The following is an 18,252-nucleotide window of genomic DNA, read 5'->3' on the forward strand; positions in this document are numbered from 1 at the left end:
GAATATAACTACTATAATACTGCCCCTATGTACAAGAATATAACTACTATAATACTGCTCCTATGTACAAGAATATAACTACTATAATACTGCTCCTATGTACAAGAATATAACTACTATAATACTGCTCCTATGTACAAGAATATAACTACTATAATACTGCCCCCTATGTACAAGAATATAACTACTATAATACTGCCCCTATGTACAGAATATAACTACTATAATACTGCCCCTATGTACAAGAATATAACTACTATAATACTGCCTCTATGTACAAGAATATAACTACTATAATGCTGCCCCCTATGTACAAGAATATAACTACTATAATACTGCCCCTATGTACAGAATATAACTACTATAATACTGCCCCTATATACAAGAATATAACTACTATAATACTGCCTCTATGTACAAGAATATAACTACTATAATGCTGCCCCCTATGTACAAGAATATAACTACTATAATACTGCCCCTATGTACAGAATATAACTACTATAATACTGCCCCTATGTACAAGAATATAACTACTATAATACTGCCCCTATGTACAAGAATATAACTACTATAATACTGCTCCTAAGTACAAGAATATAACTACTATAATACTGCTCCTATATACAAGAATATAACTACTATAATACTGCCCCTATGTACAAGAATATAACTACTATAATACTGCCCCTATGTACAAGAATATAACTACTATAATACTGCTCCTATATACAAGAATATAACTACTATAATACTGCCCCTATGTACAGAATATAACTACTATAATGCTGCCCCCTATGTACAAGAATATAACTACTATAATACTGCCCCTATGTACAGAATATAACTACTATAATACTGCCCCTATGTACAAGAATATAACTACTATAATACTGCTCCTATGTACAAGAATATAACTACTATAATACTGCCCCTATGTACAAGAATATAACTACTATAATACTGCTCCTATGTACAGGAATATAACTACTATTATACTGCCCCTATGTACAAGAATATAACTACTATAATACTGCTCCTATGTACAGGAATATAACTACTATAATACTGCCCCTATGTACAAGAATATAACTACTATAATACTGCTCCTATGTACAGGAATATAACTACTATTATACTGCTCCTATGTACAAGAATATAACTACTATAATACTGCCCCTATGTACAAGAATATAACTACTATAATACTGCTCCTATGTACAGGAATATAACTACTATTATACTGCCCCTATGTACAAGAATATAACTACTATAATACTGCTCCTATGTACAAGAATATAACTACTATAATACTGCTACTATGTACAAGAATATAACTACTATATTACTGCCCCCTAGAGATGACAATATGGCTGATACCGCTGTATAATATACATTTTATTCTCCCAGGTGTTGTACATTTTTTACATATATTAGGAGGACATGTAAACATGATATTGATAATATCCGGAATGATCGCTTCCTCTTTTGAATGCCCGTATTTCCCTTTATCGTCCTTCATACATTTCCTCTGTATTCTGATTTCTGGATGATTCCTACAGAAGTTGCTGGAAAAGAAGAATAATTTTCAGGTTGGATCAATTCCCAGCACAGCCAATGAGAGCGCAGTGTTTACTTTCCAATGAGAAGATTCCAGAGCTGAAACCTGATTGGTCACTGTGCCCTTTTCAGTAATATCTTTAACCTATCGCCATCTAAGGTTTCAAAACCTTTTTTATTATTATCCCTTGTTTTTAGGAATCTCCAGATTCAGACAAGACCCCGCACCTTTATTTCTGTGAGGCTGGTGGATCCTTGGTCCTAGCAGATCTGGATGAAGACTCCTGTGGCAAGTGACTGCGCGATGACCAAGACCTGTGGAGAAGGAAACAGTGTCAGTACGGAGCAGACGGTCACCGATGGCCGGCACTGGTGGATGGCACTGGTCACCGGCACTGGTGGATGGCACTGATGGTCGGTACTGATGGACAGCACTGATGGACAGCACTGGTGGATGGCACTGGTGGATGGCACTGGTGACCAGCACTGGAGGCCAGCACTGATGGTCGGTACTGATGGACAGCACTGGTGGATGGCACTGGTGACCGGCACTGGTGGATGGCACTGGTCACCGGCACTGGTGGATGGCACTGGTGACCAGCACTGGAGGCCAGCACTGATGGTCGGTACTGATGGACAGCACTGGTGGATGGCACTGGTGACCGGCACTGGTGGATGGCACTGGTCACCGGCACTGGTGGATGGCACTGGTGACCAGCACTGGAGGCCAGCACTGATGGTCGGTACTGATGGACAGCACTGGTGGATGGCACTGGTGACCGGCACTGGTGGATGGCACTGGTGGATGGCACTGGTGGATGGCACCGGTGGCCGGCACTGGTGGATGACATTGGTGGATGACATTGGTGACCGGCACTGGTGGATGGCACTGGTGGATGACATTGGTGACCGGCACTGGTGGATGGCACTGGTGGATGGCACTGGTGGATGACATTGGTGACTGGCACTGCTGGATGGCACTGGTGGATGGCACTGGTGACCGGCACTGGTGGATGGCACTGGTGGATGACATTGGTGACCGGCACTGGTGGATGGTACTGGTGGATGACATTGGTGGATGGCACTGGTGGATGGCACTGGTGGATGACATTGGTGACCGGCACTGGTGGATGGCACTGGTGGATGACATTGGTGACCGGCACTGGTGGATGGCACTGGTGGATGGCACTGCTGGATGGCACTGGTGGATGGCACTGGTGACCGGCACTGGTGGATGGCACTGGTGGATGGCACTGGTGGATGACATTGGTGACCGGCACTGGTGGATGGCACTGGTGGATGACATTGGTGACCGGCACTGGTGGATGACATTGGTGACCGGCACTGGTGGATGACATTGGTGACCGGCACTGGTGGATGACATTGGTGACCGGCACTGGTGGATGGCCCTGGTGGATGGCACTGGTGGATGACATTGGTGACCGGCACTGGTGGATGACATTGGTGACCGGCACTGGTGGATGGCACTGGTGGATGACATTGGTGACCGGCACTGGTGGATGGCCCTGGTGACCGGCACTGGTGGATGCCACTGGTGATCAGCACTGGTGACCGGCACTGGTGGATGCCACTGGTGATCGGCACTGATGGCCGGCACTGGTGGATGGCCCTGGTGACCGGCACTGGTGGATGCCACTGGTGATCGGCACTGATGGCCGGCACTGGTGGATGGCCCTGGTGATCGGCACTGGTGGATGCCACTGGTGATCGGCACTGGTGACCGGCACTGGTGGATGGCACCGATGGCGCAGACGCACTCACCGTGTTTATACTTGATTCTATCCAGTACAAGGAAAACAGTTCCACCATCATCACTACCAGAACTGTAACGAGTCCCACCGTCCGGGCATCCTGCAAAAGAAAAGACCCTCATGGTGGATAGGCGTGATCCATAGGGGTGTCACCCATGGAAAAAATCTCAGGAGATGACATGAATTCGGAGAATTTCTTTATTTTGCAAATTGGTAGTATCTCAGTTTTTTTCCATGAACCACGCGTTCATTATTGACCAGCGCCATTTCCATCCTCACATTTCAACTTACCTTCTTTTTGCCCCATGAATGGGGCGAGTTTCTCTGCCGCTTGATGGGATACGTAGATGGAAGCACAGAGTCACGCTGGGGGGCAAAATTACCAAGGGTAACGAAAAGAAAAGTAAATGTGTCCCCCAGTATAGACCCCCACATGTGGAGCTAGCCATGAGCAGCCCCCAATACTCATTCATACCTGACCATATACTCAGTGGTGTCGTGTGGGGGTGACCCAGGTGCCAGAATCTAAGGGGGCACAATATTTCCCTCTGATCTATGTCCCATGCCTATCCTAATGTTAAATGACTGGGGGCCTTCATAAGTGGCTTCTTCTTGGAGTTGTGCAGTGAGTGGTCGTCCAGCGGAGCTCATGAAGATCTCAGTAGACGAGATTAGACTGCCATCGGCTGCTGCGCTCTGCATAAGTAGCAACGAGAGATGAGCGAACCCGAACTTTAAAGTTTGGTCTTTGTATCGGCCCGTCACCCGTTGCAATGTTCAGAATTCCGGGGGAAGTAGTCCATTGCGGGGAAAGATTGAGAATTTTTCAGGTCAAAAATTTGGGCCCTCATTGTTTTTAATGGGGTTTGGGTTCTGGTTAAAGTTTGGGTACTGTTCTGGAACCGGATATCAACTCTGAAATAAAGTTCTGGTGAAGTATCAGAACCGGAACGTCCAGGGGTCCGCTCATCCCCAGTAGCAAACAAAAGGACGAAGCTCAGTGTGATGAAGGAGCTTTGGTTCTCAGCCGCTGCTTGTGCAGAGCGCAGAAGCCGATAAACCCATCTGGACTTCTGCATTCTGCAAAAGAAGCAACGCAAAGACAGGTGAGCAGCTAATGATGACAACAGGATAAATACTTTTCTTTCTTTTATGGATTTACACTTTTTCTAACCATTTTTTAGGGTTAGGTTTATGGCTATGGATCGGTTTAGTGTTAGGCTTATGATTAGGATTAGGGATAGGACCATTGTTACATTATGTATTTACAGTATATCTGTACGTATCATTACGTCGAAGCCTGGACCCATCATTCCTTTTAATTATTTTCTTTACTCACATGATTGGAAGCATGAGTGGCGTAAACCATGAGAAATGATCCGCTCAGGTTTGTTGTTATTAGGAAAAACACCTGAAGACAAAAGAAGAGAAGATCAATGACCCAAGTGATCGGGACAGGTTCCTCGTGAATTTCTGGGACCATGATGGCCACAATGAATGATTGTATAAGGATTAATACATCTGTGCGTATACACGTCCTCTAGATAATAACGACCCTAAACGTGACAAATGCCTCCAGTCATCCACTCAATTCCCCTGACTCACATCATAGATGAAACAGATGAAGTACAACCAGGGAGCAACAACCAAGAAGATCAACACCTGAGCACAAGAAACAAACAGTGAGAAAATACAGAGGCCGTAGCGAGAGGTCACCATCAACTGTGCACCTGCTCCTGAGCTATGAATATGTACTTACTAGATCAGCTACAAGTTCACTGGCCAACCCTGAGGGGAAAAAGAAAACAGTTTATTTCATCAAAAGATATTCAAGAAATGATGATACTCCACCAAGCATCCATCCTTACCACCTCGAAGAAGTAAGAAACTCCACCAAGAATTCAACCTTACCTCCTCAAGAAAGTACTATATTCTGCCAAACATCCATCCTTACCTCTTCAAAAAAGAAGAAACTCCACCAAGAATCCAGCCTTACCTCCTCGAGAAAGTTAGAAACTCCACCAAGAATCCAGCCTTACCTCCTCGAGAAAGTTAGAAACTCCACCAAGAATCCAGCCTTACCTCCTCAAGAAAGTACTATATTGTGCCAAGCATCCATTCTTACCTCTTCCAAAAAGAAGAAAGTCCATCAAGAATCCAGCTTTACCACCTCGAGAAAGTTAGAAACTCCACCAAGAATCCAGCCTTACCTCCTCAAGGAAGTACCATACTCTGCCAAGCATCCATCCTTAACACCTTGAAGAAGTAAGAAACTCCACCAAGCATCCAGCCTTACCTCCTCAAGGAAGTACCATACTCTGCCAAGCATCCATCCTTAACACCTTGAAGAAGTAAGAAACTCCACCAAGCATCCAGCCTTACCTCCTCGATGAAGTGCCATTCAGTACTCCTCCAAGCATCCAGCCTTACGTCCTCGTTGAATTTCCACACTTGACCCCAGTGCACATAGTCCATTCATTGTAGCTGATGCCGCCAATATCCCAATAATTACACATTAAGGGTCAATGACCAAAGAATACACAAAGAATCACCCAGTTGAAGGGACCCTACCATACTTGTACCACAGACGATATGAATATAGTTATAGATAGTCATCAATGGTTGTGTTTTGTAGAGTAGAAGATGGTGGGAATACCACCAGTTCACATTTATCATCCAACCTCATTAATACCATCCCAATCAACACCTTACATTGTCCAGTTTGTTAAGGACATGCACATTCATGGAGACAAGACATTCGATGATTTGCCATGTGTGGAGACGCTTCATTAAGAAGGTACAGAGTCAAGAGTTTGGCCATCCCCAGAAAATTCCAAACCATGAGCACAGATAAAAATCAGCTTTAATGTATGTTTAATAAAGAGCGGACATATTCACATGAGACGCATTATCCTCTTGTCAGAGTAAGGACAAAAATTCAATGGAGAATCATGGGTGACTCTACAAGGATCTCGGGAAGAAGATTCCTATGATTAAAGAAGTGATCCCACCATTCTGATCCTTCTTATCGATGCTAATCTTAGAGATTCTGATACCATGTAGGGTGGAGACTTGTTATTTGTACAATCACTGGGGAATTCTCCACCTTCATTTGGCATCTCATCTACTTGGTTGAATACAGCTATGAATATAGGAGGGACATTTTGTAAAGAAATGCGGTGAACCCCAAAGGTTTAGATGGTGAAGGTCATGGTTGGATCATGACCACAATGACGTTCTACTGTTCCACACAGCGGCCTGTTTCACGATATGAATTCACTTCCGTGGCTGCCCTATCTCCCACCACCACCACCACCACCCTGTTCTCTCTAGACCAACACCTCACTTATACCTTTGGAGAATTTATCATATATTGGCTGAACTTTGTCCTGTATCAGCTGATTGTCCATTTTCTCCTTTGTGGTAAACAGATAGACGCCGCTGGCCAGCTGAGCAATGGACGGCTGGTTAGTCAAGATGTTCTGTGCTGCCCTGGGGCTGCTGTCATCCATGTCGTCAGCCACGACAATCACGTTACTCTTACCTATAAGGGCGATAGAGACGAATGAGATAAATTACAAATGGAGAAGAGGGGGAATATGAGGAACAGAGAAGACTCCACATTCCTGCTGGACCAAAGCTCCCAAAGACATTTACAGAAAACAGTCAAAATGACACAGAAAGCAAATGTCCTGCCTCCAAGGGTTGTCCAGCCCGGTGTGGCTAGATCTTGGATAAAATGGATCTAATAATACAGAGAATGTCTAATGTCAGGTTTAAGAGGCCATCCCTGGAAAGAAAAAGTTGTGAGATGTCTTACAAAAACAGCTCAGACAAGACCCTTGGAGCAGGAGGGTGCTGTTTTGGGCAAAAGTGGATATGTTTGTCGAATCCAAGAAACCCCTTCTATTAGAATGGTCATTGGTTGTGATGAGTCTGTCACAGATCTAGTTTCTCCAATGAAATTAATCTTTAGCACCATAAATATCTTTCAGACAGGCCGTTGGGTCTTCAACTCTTCCACTTTGACCGGTAAGACCAAGGAACCATTGATGATCAAAGAGAATGAGTGTAATAATGGAGAATCAGAAGAAGTGTCCACCATTCCCTACTAAAAGAGATGAGAAGAGTGGAGTCAACTGTGCAGAATCCTGTGAAACTGGCATACACCGTGTTCCAAATTATTATGCAAATTGGATTTAAGTGTCATAAAGATTTAATTGTTTTGTTTTTCAAATAAACTCGTGGATGTTATTGTGTCTCAGGGCTCAATGGATCACTGAAATCAATCTTAAACACGTGTGATAATTAGTTTTCCAGGTGATTCTAATTAAAGGAAAATTACTTAAAAATTATGTTCCACATTATTAAGTAGCCAAAGGTTTCAAGCAATATGGGAAATAAAAAGGATCTCTCTCTGCTGCTGAAAAGCGTTAAATAGTGCAATGCCTTGGACAAGGTATGAAAACATTAGATATTTCACGAAAACTTAAGAGTGGTCATCATACTGTGAAGAGATTTGTGACTGAAACAGAGCACAGACAGAGTTCATGCAGATAAAGGCATAATGAGGAAGGTTTCTGCCAGACAAATTCATTGGATTAAGAGAGCAGTTACCAAAATACCATTACAAAGCAGCAAACAGATATTTGAAGCTGCTGGTGCCTCTGGAGTCCCTCGAACCTCGAGGTGTAGGACCAGACACAGCCCCGTATTCACTTGTTGTTCTAACAGTGAAGTTCTTCTAGGAGAAACCAGTAACCAATTCATTGTGTGTGAATCCTGTAAGTGATGCCCAGAGGAGATGACCAGTGGCGAAGCCTAATGGAAATACCAAGTGAAGTCTAATGGGGATGCTCATCAGACATGCAAAGTGCAGATATCCATAGAAGAAGCCAAGCGAAGATGCACAAGGGACATGCTCAGTGGAGATGCCCAGTAGAGAAACCCAGTGGAGATGCCAAGAGAAGATGCAAAGAGAAGATGGCCAGTGGAGATGCCCAGTGCAGATGCCCAGTGGAGATGCCCAGTGCAGATACCCAGTGGAGATGCAAAGAGAAGATGCCCAGTGGAGATGCCCAGTGGAGATGTCCAGTGGAGATACCCAGTGCAGATACCCAGTGCAGATGCCCAGTGCAGATGCCCATGCCACCTTAACAAAGCTGTACATTTAGTTGTAAATGTGAATAACCAGAAGAGAAGGCCTGATTGGCTGCTGTGATTGGCATCGCACTTGTCTTCCTCTTACCGAGCACTTTTGACATGAAGCTCAGCTCTTCATCGTACAGAGAGTCCGTAACGTCGGTGATGTTGACACGTCCTCGCGTCTTTGAGTGATACAATATGGCAAACGTGCACTGGGGCACCTGCTGGTTGAACTGATGAGCATTGGAGTTTGTGATACCGAAAGGTACTACTCTCCCCACTCTGCTCAGCATGGAGGCCAGCCAGGAGTACTCTTCCTGCGAACTCCGGGAGAATATCCCGATTACCGCTCTGCTCCGGGGGCCGGGAACAGGATCCTGGAATGAAATGAGAAAACTCAAGATGAAGCAACATGATCTGGAGAAATAGTGAAAAGGCAACATAGATGGGGCGGGAGTACAGCTAACATCTAGGGAGATGGCCAGAAACAGAGTAAAGTCCATGTGGTGACCACAAAGCCAGCACCATTCAAGTTGAGGTTTGTTAATGGCCACGATCTCAAGATGTTCACTTCAGTTCTGGATCCCACCAGTTCCACTTCTGGCCTGTGCTTCCTCTAGTGACTATAGAGTTAGCATTGTAAGTGTAATATGTTTTATGCATAGAGTGTGATAAGTATCTTTAGTACAATATTCATAGTATGTGACAGGAATTCTCTGTAGTGTAAATAGTAGATGGTTAAAGTTTAGGACTAGCCCATAGTGGGAGGGACAAGCCCCAGCGAAAAGGGGACTGTATCCTGGTACGGTTTAGATAGGGAAGTACAGTATTGAAGGTCAAATTCAAGTGCAGTGGGCTGCTGGCGGCAGCAAGGACTTATCGTTCGGGGCCGTGGGAGGCCTTACAGATATTCCTGCAAAGTCCGGATCCCTAACCCTAACCCTTATCCTCTGGCACATAGGCGATGATGGATGTGGAACCGCGTAAAAGGAAGGTAATGGATCCTGGATACACTGTGGAACTGGACGGGAAATCCCTGGGGCCGACAGAAATCGCAAACGTAGGGACAGTCCAGGAGGAACGGACCATAATGCTGAGAACGTACTTTACTAATGGGACAAGAAGCAAGAAGTGTTGTAACCGACACTGCGTGCTACAGTCTGGTGAACTAGAACTGATCAGCAAACTTTTGTTTGTTAATGTGAACTGCACGTTCCCTGAGTTGTGTGCGGCAGCCCATGAAGATGGAGGCCTGGAAATGGCGGAGGCCTGTGGCCTACAAGTGAGTCTGCTGCACCCCACACCTGACAGCACATGGAGACTGGGACACGAGGTTCCTGTAAAGTGCCAGGAGCTCATGGAGCAGCAGCTCGGCCGCGACTGCCGCCCTCCGGTACTTTACACTGAGACCGACGCTGATGTCTGCCAGCCGGGGCGCCTTTCCAGCGCTACATCTAATGAAGGTTTTTTGAGCTCGATGATCCCTCCAGAGAAGACTCAGTGGCTTTAGATTGGACTTTTTTGCTTATATATTTTGGGGTCAGCAATGCTGCTGCATGATGTGAGGTTGAGGCATCTGCACCTAATAGATCGTGGTCAGTGGTCAGTTAGGGAATCCCAAAAATGTACAACCAGTGGTGAGATTGGATGTCTATCTCATGAGGATGGCCACTTGTTCAGAGTGTGTCTCCCACACTCGTGAGCATCCTCACTGCCACAGTCCTTGGTCTCCCTCACTGTCAGACGCCTGACCTTCTCACCGTCACACTAGTCCAACCCTCTCACCGCCACAGTCATCGGTCTACTCATAGTCACAATCATTGGTCCTCCTCACCGTTGGCCTTTTTGGTCCCCTTAGCCAACACAGTCATGGGTCCCCCTCACCATCACCGTCACCCTCTTATTGTCACACTCATCGGTCCCCTCACAGTCAGTCAATAGCCCCCTTGCCTTCACAGTCATCGGTCACCCTCACCACCACAGTTGTTGATCCCCTCAATGTCACACTGATCCACCCTCCTCAATGTTATACCTGTCCATATTTCTCACGGTCACACACGTTCAACCTTCTCACTCACTGTCACACTGGTCTAACCCCTAACTTCCACAGTCGTCAGTCTACTCATAGTCACAATCATTGGTTTTCCTAACCGTTGAACTTAGCGATCCCCCTAACCAACACAGTCATGGGCTCCCCTAACCGACAGTCATGGGTCCCTGTATCCATCAGTCGTTTACCCCCTTTTGGTCACACTCATCGGTCCCCTCACTGTCAGTCTATAGCCCCCTTACCTTCACAGTCATCGGTCACCCTCACCGCCACAGTTGTTGACACCCTCAACATCACACTCATCCACCCTCCTCAACGATCCACCTGTCCATGATTCTCCCCGTCACACATGTCCGACCTCCTCACTGTCACGTTTATCAGCTCATAGCTCACCTCATGCTTGTCATCTCCCTGGCCACAAAGATGGAATTTACAGACGCAAATCCCGGTGAAGGTGGATGGAGGAACGAGGACGACCTTCAGGAGGAAACGAGAGAGTAGGCCGTTATTACAGAGCCGGAGATTATATGTAACACGGCTTGGTCAGATCCGTGTCTCCTACTCACCACGGAGAAGAGAGAAGCGTGAAGACTGAACTGAAGGAGAAACATCTGAGCGATCATCACACCCAACACCGAAGTCATCTGCACGATCCATGACGTCTGCAACCGAGAAATGAGAAAGGTATCAGCCCTGGAGTAACGCAGCAACACCGGGCCACACATGGCGGGAATGGGATTGTGGAGTCTCAGCAGTAAGTCCCCTCAGCAGAGTCACATCATCCTCCTACGTTATGCACCAGGAGACTCTGGATGAGCAGAGCTCCATATGTCAGCTGTGACCAGTCACTCACCGCCCTGATCAGGATCCAGCACGAGAGCAGAGAACCTTTCACTATGACTGTGATGATGATGAACATCTAGAAGGAAATAATCAATGATCAATATCTGCAGGAAGACCCAGAGATCAGACCAGCTCCCCCTAAATTATCAGTCATCCTGTAGTGTGCTCAGTGGTGTCAGACATGGGGCCAGGAGCATCCTCTGCTCCTCGGGGGCGGGTCTGAACTAGAGTGCACCATGATGTCATCATTACCCCAAACTCCAAAAGTTATACTTACCGAAAATAACAAAGAGGTGTCATAGCTGGAGAACGAGGTCCACAGGGGAACGAGCGCGACACCGAAGATCTGAGAGATCAACATAGGAAGATAATAACGATTCTAATAATATTACACAGAAACACATGAGCCATGCACACAGTGAACAAGCCTGTAGGGACATTGTTCACACCATCAGAAGACTGAAAACACAAAAAATAATAATAATAATAAATATAAATAATAAAATAATAGTAATTATTGAAGTACTACTGCTGCCATCACTACCACCACTAATAGAAATGCTACTACCACTAATACTAATGAAAGAAATACTAATAATACTACCACTGATACTAATAGTATAAATACAAATAATACCGCCACTAATGATAAAAATACTAAGAACACTACCACTAATACTAATACTATAAATACTAATAATACCGCCACTAATACTAATAATAGAAATACTAATAATACCGCCGCTAATACTAATAACATAAGTAATAAGAATACCGCCACTAATACTAATAATAGAAATACTAATAATACCGCCACTAATATCAATAATAGAAATACTAATAATACCGCCACTAATACTATAAATACTAATAATACCGCCACTAATACTAATATAAATACTAATAATACCGCCACTAATACTCATAATAGAAATACTAATAACACTACAACTAATACTAATAATATAAATACTAATAATACCGCCACTAATACTAATACTATAAATACTAATAATACCGCCACTAATACTAATAATATAAATACTAATACTGCCACTAATACTAATAATATAAATACTAATAATACCGCCACTAATACTAATAACATAAATACTAATAATACCGCCACTAATACTAATAATATAAATACTAATAATACTGCCACTAATACTAATAATAGAAATACTAATAATACCGCCACTAATACTAATAGTATAAATACAAATAATACTACCACTAATGATAAAAAATACTAATAACACTACTACTAACACTAGTAATAGAAATACTAATAATACCGCCACTAATACTAATACTATAAATACTAATAATACCGCCACTAATACTAATAATATAAATACTAATAATACCGCCACTAATACTAATATAAATACTAATAATACCACCACTAATACTAATACTTTAAACACTAATAATACCGCCACTAATACTATAAATACTAATGCTACCACTAATACTAATACTATAAATACTAATAATACCGCCACTAATACTAATAATATAAATACTAATAATACCACCACTAATACTTTAAACACAAATAATACTACCAATAATACTAATAATATAAATAATAATAATAATACCGCCACTAATACTCATAATATAAATACTAATAATACTACCACTAATAATAATATAAATACTAATAATACCGCCACTAATACTATAAAAAATAATAATACCGCCACTAATACTAATAATATAAATACTAATAATACCACCACTAATACTAATAATATAAATACTAATAATACCGCCACTAATATGAATAATATAAATACTAATAATACCGCCACTAATAATATATAAATTACCCCCACTATGATACACTTACTCCTGGTGTCATCAGAGCCATAACTCATCATAACAGAGATGTGACAACTCCAATCATCATCACCCATATTGATAATAACGTCGGACACTTACAAACGTCAGGGGGACGGGGCCGAATTTCACTGCAAAGATAATGAGAGCAATGATTAGAGGTGCAGCGCGGCCGCCATCATCCCTCCGCATTACCCCAGGACTCTCGGGTCTCCACTATTACCTCTCCCGATCTGATCTGCAAGAGCGTCCATGCTGCTGTGCGGAGCGAGGGATCTGGAAGAGGAGCAAAGAACATGACTGCATCAGAAGGCCCAATGTAAGAGCAGAATACTGAGTGCAGCTCTGGAGGTGACTGGAGGATAAGACACGATGTAACAGCAGAATAGTGAGTGCAGCTCTGGAGGATAAGAAATGTAACAAATGCTACAGTATGTTCCTTGTACTCTGCTGTCCCTGTGGTGGCTGACAGAGGTGGCTGACAGAGGTGGCTGACAGAGGTGGCTGATAGAGGTGGCTGACAGAGGTGGCTGACAGAGGTGGCTGATAGAGGTGGCTGACAGGTGGCTGAGGTGTGAGGAGGCCTTTGTAACTTCTCATCTCTTCCTGCAGCAGGAAATGGGAGGTGATGGAGCTCAGCAGCTACAGAACATCCAAATTGTTACATTGATACAACGTTTAGTAATATTTGTAAATAATGTATCATCCACATCCCGAGGGGCGGAGTCTGGAGTGCAGGACCCCCCGCGAGGGCTGAGGGGCGTCTGGAGCCTTCACCTCCTGTGATGGGCAGTCACAATATGGCGCAATCCTCATAGAGATCCTACACAGAGGAGGGGGGAAGTCAGGAAGTCGGACTCTGCTCTCTGCCTCTGCTCTCTGTGTTCTTCTCTCTCTGCTTGGCCTCTGCCTCTCCTCTCTGCCTCTGTGTTCTTCTCTCTCTGTTCTCTCTCTGTTCTCCCTCTGCTCTCTCTCTCTCTGTTCTCCCTCTGTTCTCTCTTTCTCTGTGTTCTTCTCTTCGTATCTCTCAGTTGCTCTTATTTCCTCTGTTCTTATCTCTTTCTCCTTTCTCTTCTCTGCCTCTGCTCTCTGTCCCTGTCTCTCTGCCTCTGCTCTCTGTCTTCTCCTCTCTCTGTTCGGCCTCTGCTCTCTGTCTCTGTGTTCTTCTCTCTCTGTTCTCTCTCTATTCTCCCTCTGCTCTCTCTTTTTCTGTGTTCTTCTCTTCGTATCTCTCAGTTGCTCTTATTTCCTCTGTTCTTATCTTTTCTTTCTCCTTTCTCTTCTTTCTATCTCTATCTCCCGCTGTCTCTGTCTCTCTTCTCCCTTTTCGTTCGGTTCTTACGTCTCTGTCTCATCTAATTTGGGGTCCGCACTCGTTACCTCGTTTTCTCTGCAGCCGTCTCGGGTGACTCTTGTACTTTAACCCCTTTTACTCTGCAGACTTGATCTAAGAGTCATAGTGAAAGTGAAAGGAGAGGAAAGGCTGGAGGAGGGGAGGATTGCACCCATCCATTATCACCCGGCACAGAACAGTAACTCCCATCATTCAGAGGAGGAGCAGTCAATCAGGCGTATAATCTGCAATCTATTACTCCCTGTTATCAGCCATTACCGGGGAGGAGACTGTAGGACAGGCCCCACAATCAGTTGCCCCCTGCTAGGAGCTCCAGCACTTCTTCCATGAGGAGGCCAGAGTCTTCTTCTCCCCAGGGAGGGGCAGGCTTCCTGGAGGCCTCAGGTCTGTCACCGGTGCGGCTGCCCCACACTCTTCAGTGCGCAGTGTACCCCCCCGAAATGCGCACTGTGTGGGGACCTCGGCCATCTCGCTGCGACCTGTGGCAGGATCAGGTGTAACTTGTGTCTTTACCTCGGTCATCTCCCTGCGACCTGTGGCAGGATCAGGTGTAACTTGTGTGGGGACCTCGGCCATCTCCCTGCGACCTGTGGCAGGATCAGGTGTAACTTGTGTCTTTACCTCGGTCATCTCGCTGCGACCTGTGGCAGGATCAGGTGTAACTTGTGTCTTTACCTCGGTCAGCCGTTCAGTCGCTGTCCGCGTTCCTTCGCCAGTGCGGTACTGAAAGCGGCGACTGCGGGACAGGCGAAGCTGGGACTAATCTCGCTGGTGAAGGGACCAGTAGTTGCGTTCCCATGGGGTCGGTGGCCATGTCCACACCATGTTGGTGTAAGAAGGATCTCTGACAGCAGCTTGTTTCCTTCGCTCACAGATCTACTGTGACCATTTGAAGGGCTATCTCGGCCCACACCCACCTACGAGATATACAGGCGGTCTGCACAAGCAATCTGCGTCCTTACCTCTACACTTTCTTCTCTGAAGCAGTCGGACTGACGAAGGTCCGTGTTGAACCGAAACGTTTTGTCACATTTGAACGGACTGCATTAAAATCACTTCTGGAATCTTGCATTAAGTTGAGTGCCAAGTGTCATTTCACATTGGCCTGGGGACCTACTTGGCACCACTGCAGTTGTGCTACGATATACTTTATATCCTGAGCCAGGGGCTGACCTCTCGCTGGGCAGTTTAGTGGAAGCAATGAAAGAAGAGGAAGTGAGACTGGCGATCGATGGGCTCAGGCCCAAAACATCACCAGGTCCGGATGCCCGGATGGCTTAACATCCGAGTTCTTTAAGACCTTTAGGGACTCCTTGGTCCCCCTCTTGACTCAGGTGTTTAATGAGTGTCTCTCCTCGGGCACTCTGCCGAGATCATTAAGGAGGTCGGCTTTGATCATTTTGTCAAAGGGTAAGGATCCGTCACGCATTGAGAATTGGCGTCCCATATCACTTCTCAATGTGGACAGGAAGGTTTTGGCTAAGATACTCTTCAACAGGCTGGTGAAGTTTGCACCGCGGCTCCTTTCGGAGGCCCAGCACTGTTGCGTTCCTGGCCGTAGCACTTTCAGTACTGTTCTGGGTGTCCGAGAGGCCGTGGAGCAAGGCAGGGCAGGCCTTTGGAAGGGGTTCTTGCTGACCCTGGATCACACAAAGGCCTTTGATCGGGTCGACCACGAGTACCTCTGGCCCACTCTTTTGAGGTATGGTCTGCCTGGAGGGTTTGTGGACTGGCTTAAGACCTTGTACGCAGGGGCTGAGACTTTCCCTCTGGTAAACGTGTGGATTGGACAACCTTTCGGGGTGGGATCTGGTGTCCGCCAGGGCTGCTCTCTTAGCCCTTTGCTTTACATGATTGCGATCGATCCATTCTTCAGAAGGGTCGATTGTGGACCGTTGGCGGGGTTGAGGATGGGCGTGGCGGCGCTGGAGGCTATCCTGGGGTAGTGGCCTACGCGGACGATGTCGCCGTCTTTGTTTCTTCGCAAGAGGAGGCGATGGTGGTGATGTCAGAAGTGGAGAGCTACTCGGAGGCATCCGGGTCCAAGGTCAACCAGGACAAATGTGAGAGTCTCTGGCTGGGAGGTGGGGATCCCACGTTTGATCTTCCGGACACCCTCCCCGAAGCCCAAGAACATGCCAAAGTCCTAGGCATCGAATTTGGCCAGGGTGATTACCCCACAAAAAACTGGGAAGGCAGAATCAAAGGTGTCGCCCAAAGAGTGGACCAATGGAAGGGTTGGTCTTGACCCTGAGGGAAAGGGTTGACCTGTGCAAAGCTTTCCTGCTCCCCTTGCTAATCTACTTGGGCAGCGTCTGTGTCTTGCCGGAGCCTCTCTGGACACGGGTCTACAGTCTGTTCTTCCGGATGTTATGGGGGAATAGACTAAACCTAGTCAAACGGGAGGTCACTTACCGCACGAGGAGACTAGGGGGGTTGAATATGGTGAACCCCGTGGTGTTTCTAGTGAACATCTTTTTGAAAGTTAACGTGGCAAACCTCTGGAAAGAGAGGGCTCCTCCGTGGGTATTCACCTGCAAGGGATGGTTTCAGCCTTTCTTCCAGGAATGGGAGACAGGGGGAAGATTGAAGGATCTTCGCACACCGCACGGGCATCTCCCGGCTTATGTTACCCCGGTTCAGAAGATGATGCGCCGGTGGGGTCTGGGAATGTGGGATGTGAGGTCCCTCCCGAGGAAACTCCTCGACATGCGGGTCTTGCTTTCGCATTTTTAGAGACCATTGATCCTCAAGGACTGCCTGAGTCGGGAGCTAGAGGTTGGGTTGAGTTTGTTAAATTCTAGCAGGATCCCCAAGAAATATTGGGACTTGACTTGGCGCTGGTTCCAAGGTAAGTTGTATGTGAGGGACAATTTGAAGTACAGGAGCTCCGTGGACAGGAATTGTCCCCGTGAGGCTTGCGCTACCATGCTGGAAAGCATGGAGCACGTCCTGCTTCATTGTCCCTTTAATACAGAGGTGTACAACAGGGTGGGCGCTTCCATTGGTTGGCCGCGGCTGGCCACTCTGTCCTATGCCGAGTGGGCCGATGGAGCGTTCAGAGACCTCGGGAGAAGGGACCGAGCCACTTTATTCTTAGTCAGCGCAGTGGTCAGGTAGTTCACGTGGAACGCACGAGTTTTAGTTTCTCCGCAGAGTAAAATCCTCCGAGTAGATGAAGTTTGTAGCAGCATCCTAGGTGCCCTGGTGAAGGTGCGTTCTCTGGAGTGCGGGGGGCTGGGGGCCCGGAACTTTAGTCTTATGTTTTGTTCTGTTGTGTTTTATTTGTAATGTATCGTAGTTAGTGTCACGTGAAGTATTTTTATATAATAAAAGACCTACACCTATTACTCCCTGTTATCAGCCATTACTGGGGAGGACACTGACATAGGTAGCAGTGCTGACTCTTAAAGGGACAGTACTCACACAAATATCTGCCCTGTGCTCACCCTGCAGGGGAATGCTGAGTCCTTACCTCCTCCTGTGGCTGCAGCCAGCAATGCTCGTATCCTCCCTCTGATCGCTGACATTTAACCCTCTCAGCTCCACATTGCAGTGATGGCAGCATTGGCAGATACTGAAGGTGAAACCACAGGGGTTAATTCTGGGATTAGTAAAGGACCCCAGAATAATATTAATTATTTCAACTAGAATGGGACCCCCAAAAAGGAAAGGAGGTA

General features: G+C 45.9%; 1 protein-coding gene across 1 annotated transcript; it reads right to left on the reverse strand.

Moving 5' to 3' along the window:
• Nucleotides 1-1,377: 1,377 nt before the first annotated feature.
• Nucleotides 1,378-14,637, reverse strand: LOC138645686 (uncharacterized). Its single transcript, XM_069735154.1, has 16 exons — nucleotides 14,561-14,637; nucleotides 13,442-13,494; nucleotides 13,321-13,349; nucleotides 11,648-11,716; nucleotides 11,381-11,446; nucleotides 11,094-11,189; nucleotides 10,921-11,004; nucleotides 8,581-8,854; nucleotides 6,685-6,876; nucleotides 5,092-5,120; nucleotides 4,938-4,994; nucleotides 4,672-4,743; nucleotides 3,624-3,698; nucleotides 3,343-3,432; nucleotides 1,789-1,875; nucleotides 1,378-1,568 (listed from the first exon to the last, which is right to left on the reverse strand). The coding sequence occupies exons 2-15, from the start codon at nucleotides 13,470-13,472 to the stop codon at nucleotides 1,822-1,824; spliced, it is 1,218 nt and encodes a 405-aa protein (XP_069591255.1). The 5' UTR covers nucleotides 13,473-13,494; nucleotides 14,561-14,637; the 3' UTR covers nucleotides 1,378-1,568; nucleotides 1,789-1,821.
• Nucleotides 14,638-18,252: the final 3,615 nt, after the last annotated feature.

This window comes from Ranitomeya imitator, chromosome 7 (assembly GCF_032444005.1).
Source record: "Ranitomeya imitator isolate aRanImi1 chromosome 7, aRanImi1.pri, whole genome shotgun sequence".
Lineage (NCBI taxonomy): Eukaryota > Metazoa > Chordata > Amphibia > Anura > Dendrobatidae > Ranitomeya > Ranitomeya imitator.